The sequence below is a fragment of the Gossypium hirsutum genome, chromosome D09 (assembly GCF_007990345.1).
Source record: "Gossypium hirsutum isolate 1008001.06 chromosome D09, Gossypium_hirsutum_v2.1, whole genome shotgun sequence".
Lineage (NCBI taxonomy): Eukaryota > Viridiplantae > Streptophyta > Magnoliopsida > Malvales > Malvaceae > Gossypium > Gossypium hirsutum.
The window spans coordinates 39,059,735-39,073,428 of NC_053445.1; the positions used below are offsets into that span (position 1 = coordinate 39,059,735).

General features: G+C 30.0%; 1 protein-coding gene across 2 annotated transcripts; it reads left to right on the forward strand.

The window, feature by feature from the left end:
* The first annotated feature begins 10,135 nt into the window (after positions 1 to 10,135).
* On the forward strand, positions 10,136 to 12,875 carry LOC107920809 (RHOMBOID-like protein 3). Of its 2 annotated transcripts, XM_041100590.1 has the most exons (5): positions 10,370 to 10,512; positions 10,591 to 10,744; positions 11,730 to 12,045; positions 12,177 to 12,427; positions 12,530 to 12,875. In XM_041100590.1, the coding sequence occupies exons 2-5, from the start codon at positions 10,677 to 10,679 to the stop codon at positions 12,639 to 12,641; spliced, it is 747 nt and encodes a 248-aa protein (XP_040956524.1). In that variant the 5' UTR covers positions 10,370 to 10,512; positions 10,591 to 10,676; the 3' UTR covers positions 12,642 to 12,875. The 2 variants fall into 2 exon arrangements, with proteins under 2 accessions (XP_040956523.1, XP_040956524.1); XM_041100589.1 differs by having other exon boundaries at positions 10,136 to 10,744.
* The last annotated feature ends 819 nt before the right edge of the window (positions 12,876 to 13,694 follow it).

A 13,694-nucleotide genomic window follows, 5' to 3' on the forward strand; every position in this document is an offset into this window, starting at 1 on the left:
ATCTTACAGATGATACCACTTCAGTGACCATCACCAGGACCAAGAAAAAGTGATGCAAGAAAAGACAAGTGAACAGGAAATATTCCCTGACGAAAACAGTAAATATTCCCTGCAAGAAAAGATGCATGAATAGTAAATATTCTCTGTAATTTGTATTTTTGTAATCAGAGAATATATTCTCTGAAAAGTTTTAATCAAAGTCTCAAATATCTAATGATGAAAGGGACAATTTCCCGGTTCAAATGATGTAAAGAGATGATAGCCCTCTATAAAAGGCTATCAGATTCAGAATGAAGAACAAGACTCGAAATACCCATTTCAGAAATCAAAACTCGTTTCTCCAAAGTTTTAAAGTTTCTCCAAATTTTTAAGTTTTTAAAATTTAAGTTTTAAATCTTTTATTACAAATTTCAAATTACGGTTATTAAATTCCAAACCCGATCCTCAGATCCTCGGGACAGTCTTGTATTAATATAAAATATTATAATTTTTAATATTATCAAATATACATATTTAATTATCTATATCTAATTATTTAATAATTATTTAAATTTTTTTATAATATTATAATATTCTTCTTATATTATTGAAAAATATTCAATATTAATATTTTAATAATAAATATTTATTACAATTATAAATATATTAATAATAAATATTTTGTAGTATAAAGGTTAAAATATACCATAAGTCCATATGTATTCTTCACAAATTTGGAATTTAGTCCATGTACTATTATTTTCAAGAATTTAGTTTTTCTACTTTTTAGATTTGAAAATCAAATCAAATTGTTAAAAATGTTAAATTTTTTTATCAAATTTTTTAATGTTACATTTTTAAGTAAAAAATATTTGGTATTTATGTAACTAAAAAATAACGTTATAACGAAGATGAATTTAACAAAATATTTTAAAAAATGCTAGCAACTGAACCTGAATTTTGATATATAAAAAGTAGTACTAGCCCAAAATAAAAATGCATGGACTAAATTTCAAATTTACGAAGAGTATAAAAACTTATGACATATTTTAACCTAGTATAAAAATATGTATTATTTAATTAAATAAATATGAGTATTTGTTTAAATAATGCTTAGCTTCATTTATCTCTTACAACTTTAATATGTCAATATATGCTCTCATATATGTAATATATATAATTTAAATTAGGTTTTAATTAAGCATTATTTATTATTAAGTTTATATATGACATTGATTATTACAAAAGATTTTCTTATTATAAAATAAATTTTGATTGTTAAAAAGAAATTGCAATATAATATTTTATAACAAATATATTTATGTCGTATTTATTTCCAAAGAACAATGTAAAATATAAATTTATAGATATAAAATAAACTCAATTAAACAATGAAAACATAAGAAAATCTCAAATGTATATTTTTTTAATTGAAAACAACTTTTATGAAATATTTTCAGGAAATCTGTCAAACAATAGAAAATATTTTACATAAATTCATCTAAACAACAAAAAATATTAATTTTTCCAAAAAAAGTAAGTTATTTTTCATAAATTATTTTTCGAAAATCATTTTCGATAATTGCCAGTGGCTTATGGCTAAACTATAGTTTGTCATGAAAGTTAGAGGAGAAAGGGTGTATTAATGCAAAAGCGAAACGGGTTACTTTAAAAAATGAAATTCAATCTATATAATTAGCATGTAAGCTAGTGTTTCACTACTCTACCATTGTTTAAACTAGAGAAGAAATTGTGAAATATGTGTTTGTCTCCTCTTTTCATGAGTGCTGTTAAAGTCAAGCCCTTAAGCTCCTAAAACTGACCACACTTCACACTCATATAGGAAGATCTCATCGAAAGTATTCCCGTAATTATAACACTCTAACATATTTATGTTTTGAGTCCATAAAGAGAACATTACTCATCATTCTCTTATCATTACGAGTACCAAACACTCCAATCCTAGGATGAATTTATTTATAGTGCTAGCAGTCACATACTAATGATGTACTTTGTCTCATTGAACTCAAGACTTAATGTTATACCAAGCATTGAGTCGAGTTTCCATCATGTGTGACTTTAATTGATGGGCTTGGGTCTCATCCCTTTTGAGGTCTTGTTGACTACATCTCTAACAAGACTTTTTGTCAATGGATTCACCAAGTTTTCACTTAATCTCACATAATTAATAGTGATCACCCCATCGGAGATTAATTATCGGACATGGTTATGTCTTAATCATTTGTCTAGACTTTCCATTATATACTTGGCAATATGCATTTGTTAGATTAGTCTCACCATCATAACAAATAGAAATAGGTGAAATTGGTTTAGGCTATAGAGGTGTATCATAAAGCAAATTTCTTAACCATTTTGCTTTTTTAGATCTAGCAGCTAATACAATAAATTCAGCTGCCATGGTGGAATCAATAATACATGTTTGCTTCTTAGAACTCCAATAAATAACACCTCCACTAAGAATGAAGATTCATCCACTAGTAGAAGATGATCTTCCAAACTTGTAATCCAACTATCATTTGAATACCCTTATAAAATTGAAGGATATCCATTATAGCACAATCTATAGTACCTAAGTACTCTATTCAAAGCTTGCCAATGTAAACTACTTGGATTACTTGTGTACCTATTCAAAGCTTGCCAATGTAAACTACTTGGATTATTTGTGTACCTATTCAATGTCCCAACAACATATGCAATATCTGGCATTGTACAAGTCATTATGTACATAAGACAACCAATTAGACTTGCATATTTCAATGGATCAATTTTCCTACCAACATTAGATAATAATTTTATTTGAGGATCCATGGGTGTAGATGTTAAATTTGATTGCCTAAGTGTAGCATTTTTGTCTATGTTCACTTGTAATTTTTCAAACAGATTGGTTAATAAAACAAATTCATTGATTACATTAATATATTTTGTATAATTATCCTCATATGATTTTTGCGCGCAAAGAAAAATAAAAGCAAATGTTGTTCACTGGTTGTCTAATGTTTAACTAATACTAAGCGGTATTATGTGGTCAGATTATAATACGAAAAGACAACTTATATTAGTAGACGAATCTAAACATGCCATTAGTCTAATAAAAAATGAGTAAGCCGATTAAAAGACTAATATGTCATCTATCAATTCCAATTGGGGAGATGCTTTGTCTTGGACATCGGAGCAGATGACTCCCAGAAGATAGAGACATATATGTAACTGGCTGGACTGACAGTACATCAGACAGGACCCAAGAAGAATAGATTTGTTTATAGATTTATTCACATGTAACGTTCATAGTGTGACATGCTTAAACCCTGGGTGGATGACGGACTATGTATGCATGACTCGTATATTTTAATGTAAGTAAAAGCTTGAGTTTAAATAGATAAGGAACCGAAAGTTGGTGCGTTAGCTTTTGTAGTATGTAGCGTCATTCGCAATAGTGACATTCATAACTAGAGACATGGGTAAATGATATCCTCTCATTGATATTACATGATTGATGAAAAGTAAACGTGGTCACTGGTCGTTCGTTTTTATGATGAATGACTTTATTACTATTTGATAGTAATTGACTTTTTATGAAAGAAGATATAATGATTACCATGAGATAAATTAGGATTATATTGGGAGCACAAATATTATTCCAAAAAGATTAAGGAAGTCCTATGAGGGTAACACACTTATGACAATGTCATTGGACGAGCACTAACCGAGTTACTTTCGTAATGGTATGTCGTTAGGGAGAGCTCAATCACGATACTATAGTGGAATGACTTCGTGACTAAATGAGTTTATAATTAATAGGTGAAAAGCTGAAACTTAATTATAAATCATTTGAGCCTTAATTGCATATATCCAATCAATCCCTTTGTTAACTCGTTGAAAACAGAAATGAATTGCATGTTAAAAGAAATGAATAGAAATGAATAGAATTAGTGAAAAATGGAGAAATGGGAAATCATTTGGAAATGATTATGTCTTTCTCCAAAATGAAAATGGAAACGGAGAAATAGAAACATTTGAAAATGATTATGGTTTTCTCCAAAATGAAAATGAAAATAGAGAAATGAAATTATTTGGAAATGAATATGGTTTTCTATAAAATGAAAAAGAAAAATAAATTTATGTTTTTCGAATAAAATAAAATTCAAAACTGGAAATAAATCATTTGGTTATAGTGAACAATTGAATACAGAAAAATTAAATATATTTTCTCATAGATTCTTTGATTGGAAATATATTGAGACGTTTATTTTGGGAAATAGAAAAACAAATATTGGGTTGGATCAAATTATAAAGTATTAGGTTAAAAGTTTGGGAAGTACTTGTATTTAGACCCGATATAGAAGAGACCCAAAAGCCCCTCATGTTAAAGGGGTAGACGGAAAACCCTAGTAATATTAACTAGGGTTACTGCCACTTATACTTCTAGTTGACTAAGAGTCCATTTTTCTAGTTGAAATAAACTTCTACAATTCAATAAGGGTTCTACCTTTTCTCCTTATAAATAGATGGAACCGGTAGAGCTATTTACACAACTTTAAGATATGTTACTCTGCCCGAAAATAGAAAGAATTTATTTCTCCTTATAAATAGATGGAACCGGTAGAGCTATTTACACAACTTTAAGATATGTTACTCTGCCCGAAAATAGAAAGAATTTATTCTCAACTATTGAATCTATTTTCTAGAATAACAATTCTGTCGGCTTTTATTTGAGAAGATATTTTTTGTTTTCACATTTAAAGAAAAGAAAAGTATTATTTTTAGTTCTGCGTTTTGATTCGAATCGTTCGAGCTCACACTCGAAACAGTTCGTGGTACGAGAATAGCGGAAAAGATTGTTTGGTTGAAAGTCGTGAACGACAAGGATCCGCCTATTTAAAAACACAGGTGCAAATTCGGTCTAGGGTTTATTGCTATAAATATCACAAATTAGATCGGTTTTTAAAATATTATTTTCCGCAACTGTTTTTGAATTGTATTTTTTCCAACAGTGCATGCTGGCATACAATTGAAAAGATCAAACTTTTTAAGCACATTTTCAATGTAATGTGATTGTGATAAACCTATAATACTTTCCTCTCAGATTATTTTAATCCCGAGAATAGTATCTGCTACACTCATATCTTTCGTAGTAAAGTTGCTTGACAAGAACTTCTATATTTTCTATTTGTTCCAAATTTGTGCCAAATATGAGCATGTCACTACATATAATTAAGCAAATTATGACACCTTTTTTATTTTCAAATTTGCTATATATGCACTTATTAGATTCATTTATTTTATAGTCATTAGCTAGAACAATCTTGTCAAACTTTTGGTATCATTACTTTGGTGCTTGTTTAAGCCTATATAAAGATTTAACAAGCTTACATACATTATGCTCCTGTCCTGGAACACCAAATCCTTCCGATTGTTCCATGTACACTTTCTCTTCTAATTCACCATTTAAAAAAATCCAATTTTAACATCCATTTGACGAACAACCAAATTATATAGTGAGATAAGTGATATTAAGAGTATAATCATAACAACCTTTTCTACTAGAGCATAAGTATCAAAGTAATAAATATCTAGTTTTTGTGTAAAAGCTTTGGCTACCAATCTTACTTTAAATTTATCAATGGTTCAGTCAACCTTCATTTTCTTTTTGAAGATCCATTTACAACCTATTGGTTTGGAACCCGGTAAAAGATAAACTAAGGTGCAAGTTTGATTTCCTATTATTGAATCCATCTCATCATTTATAGCTTCTTTCCAAAATGTAGAGTCTTGAGATTTAATCGTTTCTTCAAATTAATAGGATCAGATTTTGTATTATAGCAATAAGGTATCTTATTGCCTATACTTTCACCTTTACCTTCTACGAGGAACATAATGAAATCTGGTCCAAGATCTTTGACCTTTTTAATCCTTTTACTTCTTCTTAATTCTTGACAAGGTTCATCATTATTATCAATTTGTTCCAATGGAATCTCATTCTCATTTGAAGAATGAATTAATTGTTGTGATTGTAATTGTCTTGAAATAAAACAAAATATATTTTCATCAAAAATAGCAAATTTTGATTCAATGGCAATATTAATTGAAATTGAACCAGTTGATTCAATTACCATGAACTCATATGCCTTGCTATTATGTGTATATCCTATAAATATGCATTCATCTCTTTCACCTAACTTTTTACGTTTAGGTGTTGAAACTTTGACAATAATTCTATAGCCCTAAACCTTCAAATAATTAAGATTTGATTTCATTTTCTTCCATTGTTTATAAATGGTTATTTTAGTTTCCTTATTAAGAACTCTATTCAATATGTGACAAGCTGTTAGAATAGCTTCTCCCCAAAAACCTTGTCCAAGACCTGAATATGATAACATTGAATTTACCATTTCAGTTAAGACTATATTTTTCCTTTTAGCTGCACCATTTTGTTGTGGTATGTAGGGGTGAGCATTCAGTCGAATTGAATGAAAAAATTTCGAGTTAATCGAGTTGACGAATCCTATTTTATCATCCTAACTCGATTTGAAATTTTCTCGAATCAAGTCAATTGAGATGGAATTCGAATCAAATATATTTGTTCGAGTTAAATTTACAAAAAAAACTTTGGGTCCTTGTAACTACTATTACCCACCATAATCAAATTTATTATTAACTGTCATCACCTCATAATTTATTTATTAATATTTTATATATGGGTTAGTTTCTTTGCTTGCTAGTTGCTTCAATTATCTTCTGATTCTTGTCACTATGTATTTTGAAATTAAAAAATATATTAAATGTAAAAATGTGATTTTTTAAATAAAATTTATTTTAAAGATAAAATGTGAAATTGATACCAACATAAAATTTTAACACGAATATTTTATGGCATCATTAATAATTCAATTCAATTTTAATATAAAGATTTAATATGATTAAAAATTCAATAATATAAATAATACAAAATGTGAAATTTAATTTAATAATATAAATAGTAAATATAAATAAAATTAAAACTATTTAGGTTTAGAGATTTTTTTGGATAATTTTGATTTTTTTTTGGGTAAAGGGTGAGAAGTAAAAATTTAGGAAGAAAATAAAAAGTTTTTGAGAGAATAAAATTTTGGGGAAAAATAAATGGGGGGAGAAATTTTGGAAGGACAATATTCAAAAAAATTTTGTGGGGGGGGGGAATAAGTTTGGGGTAGATGGGGGGTAGGATGGGATAGATGGGGAAATGGTTTTGGAGAAAAAATATTAAAAAAAATTAGGGGAAATGGTTTTGGGACAGATGGGGGTGGGATAGGAAGAAAGTAAAAGTTTTGTAGGGAAAGTGAGAATGAGTAAAAATTTTGGAGGAAAAGTAAAAATACTTGAGGATTTGGTGTAAAAATGTAAAATATTATAGTTTGATATTTGGTTTATTAAAATTATTCAAATTCAAAAACTCAACTCTATTTGAACTTGAAATTCGAAAAAAAAATTGAGTTGACTTGAATAACTCAATTCGTTTAACTTGAAATTCAATTTTTTTTCGATTTTTTCTAGTTGAATCGAGTTTTGCTCACCCCTAGTGGTATTTAAGGGGCTGAAACGTATAATCCCAGTGGATTCAAAATAACTTGGGTTATAGTATTATTCACTTCTATTCGTTTTTAAGCATTTGATAAATGATTCACACTGAAGTTCAACTTCATATTTAAAAAATTTAAATTTACCAAGCGCTTCATCTTTTGAATGGAATAAATATACATAACAATATCTAGAACAATGATAAATAAAAAATAACAAAATATTTCTTTCCACCTAATGTAAGAGTATTATGCATGCCACATAAAGTACTATGCATTAAATCAAACATTTTTGTTTTCCTTTTAACCTTAGAGAAAATGTTTCCGGTAATTTTGGTCAACATACATGTATTGTATTTTTTAATAATATTATTAAAAACAGGAATTAAACCTAAGTTATGCATGTTATTCAATTTTCTATAATTCAAATGACCTAATCTATAAAGCCATAAACAAAAATATTCAATCATACAAGCAAAAACAATATCTTTATTTTTATTAATAATATTGAGTTTGAACATACCCTCATGCATATACCATTTCCCTCCACAAATTCATCATTTGGACAAAATAAACTTATCTATCTCAAAAATAAGTTTAAAACCAAATTTATTCAACAGACTTCCAGACACAATTCTTCCTAACTTTTGGTACATAATATACATCATTCAAGGTTAAAACCTTTCCAGAAGTGAACTGTAGTTCAACAAACCCTTTGCCTTTGATTGTTGCGGTAGAAGAATTTCTCATGTACAAGTCATTTCTATATTCACATTGTGTGAACTTTGTGAACGTGCTTTTATCTTTGCACACATGTTTGGTTGCTCTAGTATCAATCCACCATGCATTATCATCTTGTGCCATATTAATTTTAGAAATTATAACAACAAACTTTTCGTTATTATCAACCTTATAAGAAGATTTCTTCTTTAAAAATCGACATTCATTCTTGAAATGTCTCGGCTTACCACAATAGTAGCATGAGCCCTTTTATTATTATTATTTTTTTGAACTTAAGTGCTCTAATAGTCTATTTGAATTTTCTCTTGGATGGTTTAGTAGTCTGTACTTCCTCCATAACATGCACTTTGACATTTTCAGAATTTAGGTTTTGATCTTGCTTTGGGTATTCTTCTTTAATACGAAGATGATTTGCCAAAGCCTCAAGAGATATTTCTCTTTCTTTTGTTTGAGACTTGTTTTAATGCCCTTTTAAGATAGAAGAAGTTTGTCTATAATGACATTAATTATTTTATAACTACTAAAACGACTAATAAGAATTTCTTACTTGTAGCATATTTGGTCATGTATCTTGTCTCCAATTTGTCCCATAGTTCTTTAGCGGTGACCTCATTTTGGTAGGTGTCGAATAAACCATTCAATATGTGGTCTATGTACATGTAATCAACATTTTCCCATTTTTGCCTTTCTCAAGTCATAGGAACATATTCGTTTTCATTCTCTTCCAGTCTTAAAGTATCCAAAACAAAAACAATCTTCAAAATTAATAGTAAGAAGTGCATATTTTTCTGCCATCTTTAGAAATTGCCACCATCAAACCGATCAAACTTGACAAAGTTGGAAGACAACTCCTTTAGTGTTCCACTTTCATGTGTTGTAGTAGCCATCATGAAAATAATAGAACCTTAAAATTGTTAGTGCGGAACTTGGTGAGGAAAATCTCGAACACACGAATGAACACGAACAACTTGAACAAAAAACGAAGCAATAAGACAAGGCTCCAAGGTGTGTATTAAGCCATTATCTTTAAGGTTCTATTCACTCTCATTTATACTCGGTGTGTAAATGAGTTTCAAGCCAATGAACCTCGAGGATACAATGAAGTTCGGTGACTATTTGTGTTTTGCGCTGATGAAAATAATCCACTAGACACTGAGCAAAATATAACAAGAACAATCTAATAATAGTAGAAGATGAAGGAATGATAGAAAGAACTTTTGAAACTTTTTAGTATGTTTTCCAAATGAAATCTCACTCTTATTTATAGGAAATCTTTTGTATCTTCGTAGAGATATAACTTTCAATAGTTATATTTTCTAAATAATCACTCTTTAAAGGAGATAATTATTCAACTAATATCTCATAACTATTCAAGTAATATTACTTGTATAGTTATATTTTTTTGTCAAAAATCAAGTAATATAACTCTTGATCAATAACCAAAAGACATTACATCATTTCATTTATAATTATTAAAACACTATAAATATTTAAAAATGTTTCAACATAAAATAGTTTTGAGTTGAGATTGATAGGAGACAAATAAACTGAAACCTACAAAAACTCCATCAAACTCATTCCAGACATAATGGAAATGATGGAGAAAAAAAGTTTGACGATTGCCTTTTGGGACCTTCACCTCGTAGAGGAAGTAAGGAGCTTTCTAATGCAGCTTCTTCTGCAACCAATTAGAGGTTGTATTGTATGCATGCTATGTCTTTGAATGACAAGGCAACTTTAGTTCCACTTGAGAAGATCGCTTTGGATCCAAACATTAATATTCTCTTATCTTAATTTGTTATATAGAGTTAAACGTAATTATAACATTTTTTTTTCATATTTCACTTACCATAAATTTTAATCTCAATCTCTTTCTTGGTTTTTAATCTCAATCATGTAACTGGTTCAGACTCTCTTACCACGAATCGACGTAATTCATATATTCTTATATTTAAATTCTATAAAAAAATAGATACTTTGAAATTTTAGGTAATTAAGTTTGTTTCTGTATTAAGGGTCTGTTTGATAGGGGGAAAATATTTTCCGGAATTGATTTTCCCTATTTTCCAGTGTTTGATTGGAGGAAAATATTTTCCTTTTGGAAAATCAATTACAAAACACGGGAAAATGCCTTACAATTTTTGGGAAATTGTCTTACCGATTCAATCTCCGTAAGACATTTTCCTAAAGCTCTCAGGCATTCTTCTCCCTTCATCCAGTAAGCTCCCTTCATCCATTCTTCTCCCTTCCTTCATTCCTTCAAATTTCTGTTATTGAAAGCTTCATTTTGGTTCAGAACTGGAAACCGCTGCTGGTACGTTGCAATTCCATTTCCATTTTTCGACGGTTACTTCATTTATTTTTCATTTCTTTTTGGCTTTTATGCTCCGTTTATTTTTCATTTCTTTTTGGCTGCTACTGCCGTTGCCATTTCTGCTTTCAAATGATGGGTAAGCTTCCTTCTTCTTTTATTCTTCATTCGGTTGTTAATGCTGGAAGCCATCTTTCTAATTTCCACTCTTTCTTCTTCTTCTAACACTATTGCTACCCACATCGACTGCCTAAGTAAGAAACCAATGTCCATGCCTGTTAGAGGAAAGGGAAAAACAGACCACCACTTCGATAATGTTGATCATGCTTTGAGTTTGTTCACTTCTTTTTTTTTGTCTCTGGTTTTCTGAGATTTTGTTTAGTTTTTGTGTTTTTTTTAATGTGATGGGAAATTGGGTTGGAATTGAAGTTGAGGGTCCTTTTGCAACTTTCAATTCTAAAGAAGGGGAAAAAATTGCTTGCAAGTTTTAGATATGGACTGACGGTATCTTTTAGAAGTTGTTTATGTAGGAAGTTCTTATTTGATGATTCAACTGCAGTTCCCAATTGATCTTCTATAGGATTATCCTTGGATCATGCTAAAGGATATATCAATCTGTGATTTATTTTGATTCTATTGGAAATTTGTGTCTGATATGATTGATACTATTTAAGGTTATTATTAGATTTGTTCTTCCTTGTTCATTTAGCAGCAATAGGAATTCTCAATATGAAATGTCATGGTTTGCTTTGTCTATAGTAGGGGTGTAAAGGTGCTTGCAAACTACTTGAAGAAAGACTCGAACTCGGTCGAGCTATCAATTGAGTCAAATTTGAGCTTTGTTAAATAATGGCATGTCTGGAAATCATGGACTGGGTAATGAAGTTAGTTGCTTTGTTAATTTATGGATTAATGGTTTTATAGGAACTTAAGTTAGTTTCTTTGTTAATTTGGGTAATGAACTTTGTCTGGAAATCAAGGACTGGTTAATGAAGTTAGTTGATTTGTAGCTTTATTTTTGTTTTTGTATGGTCTAATGCAAATCCTTTTTTTTATTATGCCATGTCGTCGTTGATAATCGCGAGTTGTGTAATTTTATGTTGTTCTTTCTCCTCCTCCTTCAGATTGGAAAAATTGGGAGCCTTAAAATGGGACAAGGTAGTGCATGGCAATCAAACGTGGAGGCTTATCACTTGCATCTGGCTGCACACTGGTGTTATTCATCTTCTTGCAAACATGTTGAGCTTGATCTTCATTGGAATTCGCCTTGAACAACAATTTGGATTCAGTACGTTATCTGTTCCCTTTTGCAGTGGTAGCGTACTATCGTCTCTTTTCATTCAACGTAGCATTTCTGTTGGTGCCTCTGGTGCTTTATTTGGCCTTCTTGGAGCAATGTTGTCAGAGCTGCTGACTAATTGGACTATCTATACAAATAAGGTAATATTAGTTGCCTCGGGTTCCTATCTACTTAGAAATACAATGAAGGGAAACCAGAGTTATATGTGATTTCTTTTTTCATGTGGCTTGAAAAGTAATAGAGGATATTGATTTTTTACCTTAATTTGTAGGCTGCAGCTCTGATCACACTCACGGTCATCATTGTCATTAACTTAGCAGTGAGGATTCTTCCTCACGTCGACAACTTTGCGCATATTGGAGGTTTCTTAACCGGTTTTCTCCTCGGGTTCGTTTTGCTGCTTCGTCCCCAATTCGGGTGGGTGGGACGTAAACATCTTCCTGCCAGTGCTCGTGTAACATCTAAGCATAAAGCATACCAATACCTATTTTTGGTGATAGCTATGGTTTTACTCATTGTTGGGTAAGTTCTCTCAACCCTACATTACTAGTTTAGCAGCTCGTGTTTATAATTTTGGTCCCGTTTGTTTAATTTCCTCTGTTTTCCTTTTTCGAATGATGACAGTTTCACAATGGGGTTGGTAATGCTGTTTAGAGGAGAGAATGGACATGACCATTGCAGCTGGTGCCATTACCTGAGCTGTGTTCCTACATCAAAATGGCACTGTGGGAACTAAGCAGACCTTTATTACATATCGTTCCCTGATTCTTTTCTAGTTTCCTTTACATTTTTTACATTTTTTAATTTCTTGGTGTTGTTACGTGCCTATGTGTATATATATACATACATACATACGTACATGGTTAGTTTTTAGACTTCGAGTTATTTTATTCACTGTTGTTATGTGATTTGACATTTTATACACAAGTTGGTCTAAATATATATAATAAGCGATTTTACTTGAAGAAAATACGAGAATATCTTTCAGTTTTTCCCTATAGTTTTAGCTAAAGGTTTTGGCTTTGCATTTTTGTGTGCTGAGATCAATATTTACTTTCCCTGAGGTCGTATCTATAATCTAACTTTGTCTCTTTGGACATTAAAGGATGAAAGTTTAATTATTAGAGAATTAAGCTTTGCCTTTGCAAGTAATCAATATTAAACATATAAATACCTTGTTTATGATATATTAAAATGGAATTAAGTAGACATTAAGCATTAAGATTCTCAAAACTATTTATTATATGTTACTCATCAATTCACTAATAAATTTCACTTACCATTTCATTTTAGCCCAAATATAGATTTATAGGACATAACGATATGTGGATAGAACACTGAATCACTAGAACAAATGTAAAAACAACTTTTCCGGAAAATATTTTCAGGAAATCTGTCAAACAGTAGAAAATATTTTACACAGATTCAATCAAACACTAGAAAATATTTTCCAGTAAATCATTTTACAGAAAAGTAAAACATTTTCCAGAAATCATTTTACGGAAAACATTTTACTGGCAATCAAACAGACCCTTAATTTGACTTGATAAATAGACAGAATTAGTTGAGCTACTTGCTAGTTGCCACAAACCTAGCAAGCAAGAAAATATCATTTCCCTTAAATTGCAGTAATATATAAACTCTAATCCAACCTGCTATGCTTTAAATGTTATAAATAATTTTGTGAGATTTGAACTTAACTAGTTTTCTTTCCGAAAGAAAAAAAAGTCTAACAAATGAACAACAACAAAAAAACGACTAAACATACGTAAGTACTGTACATATCTTC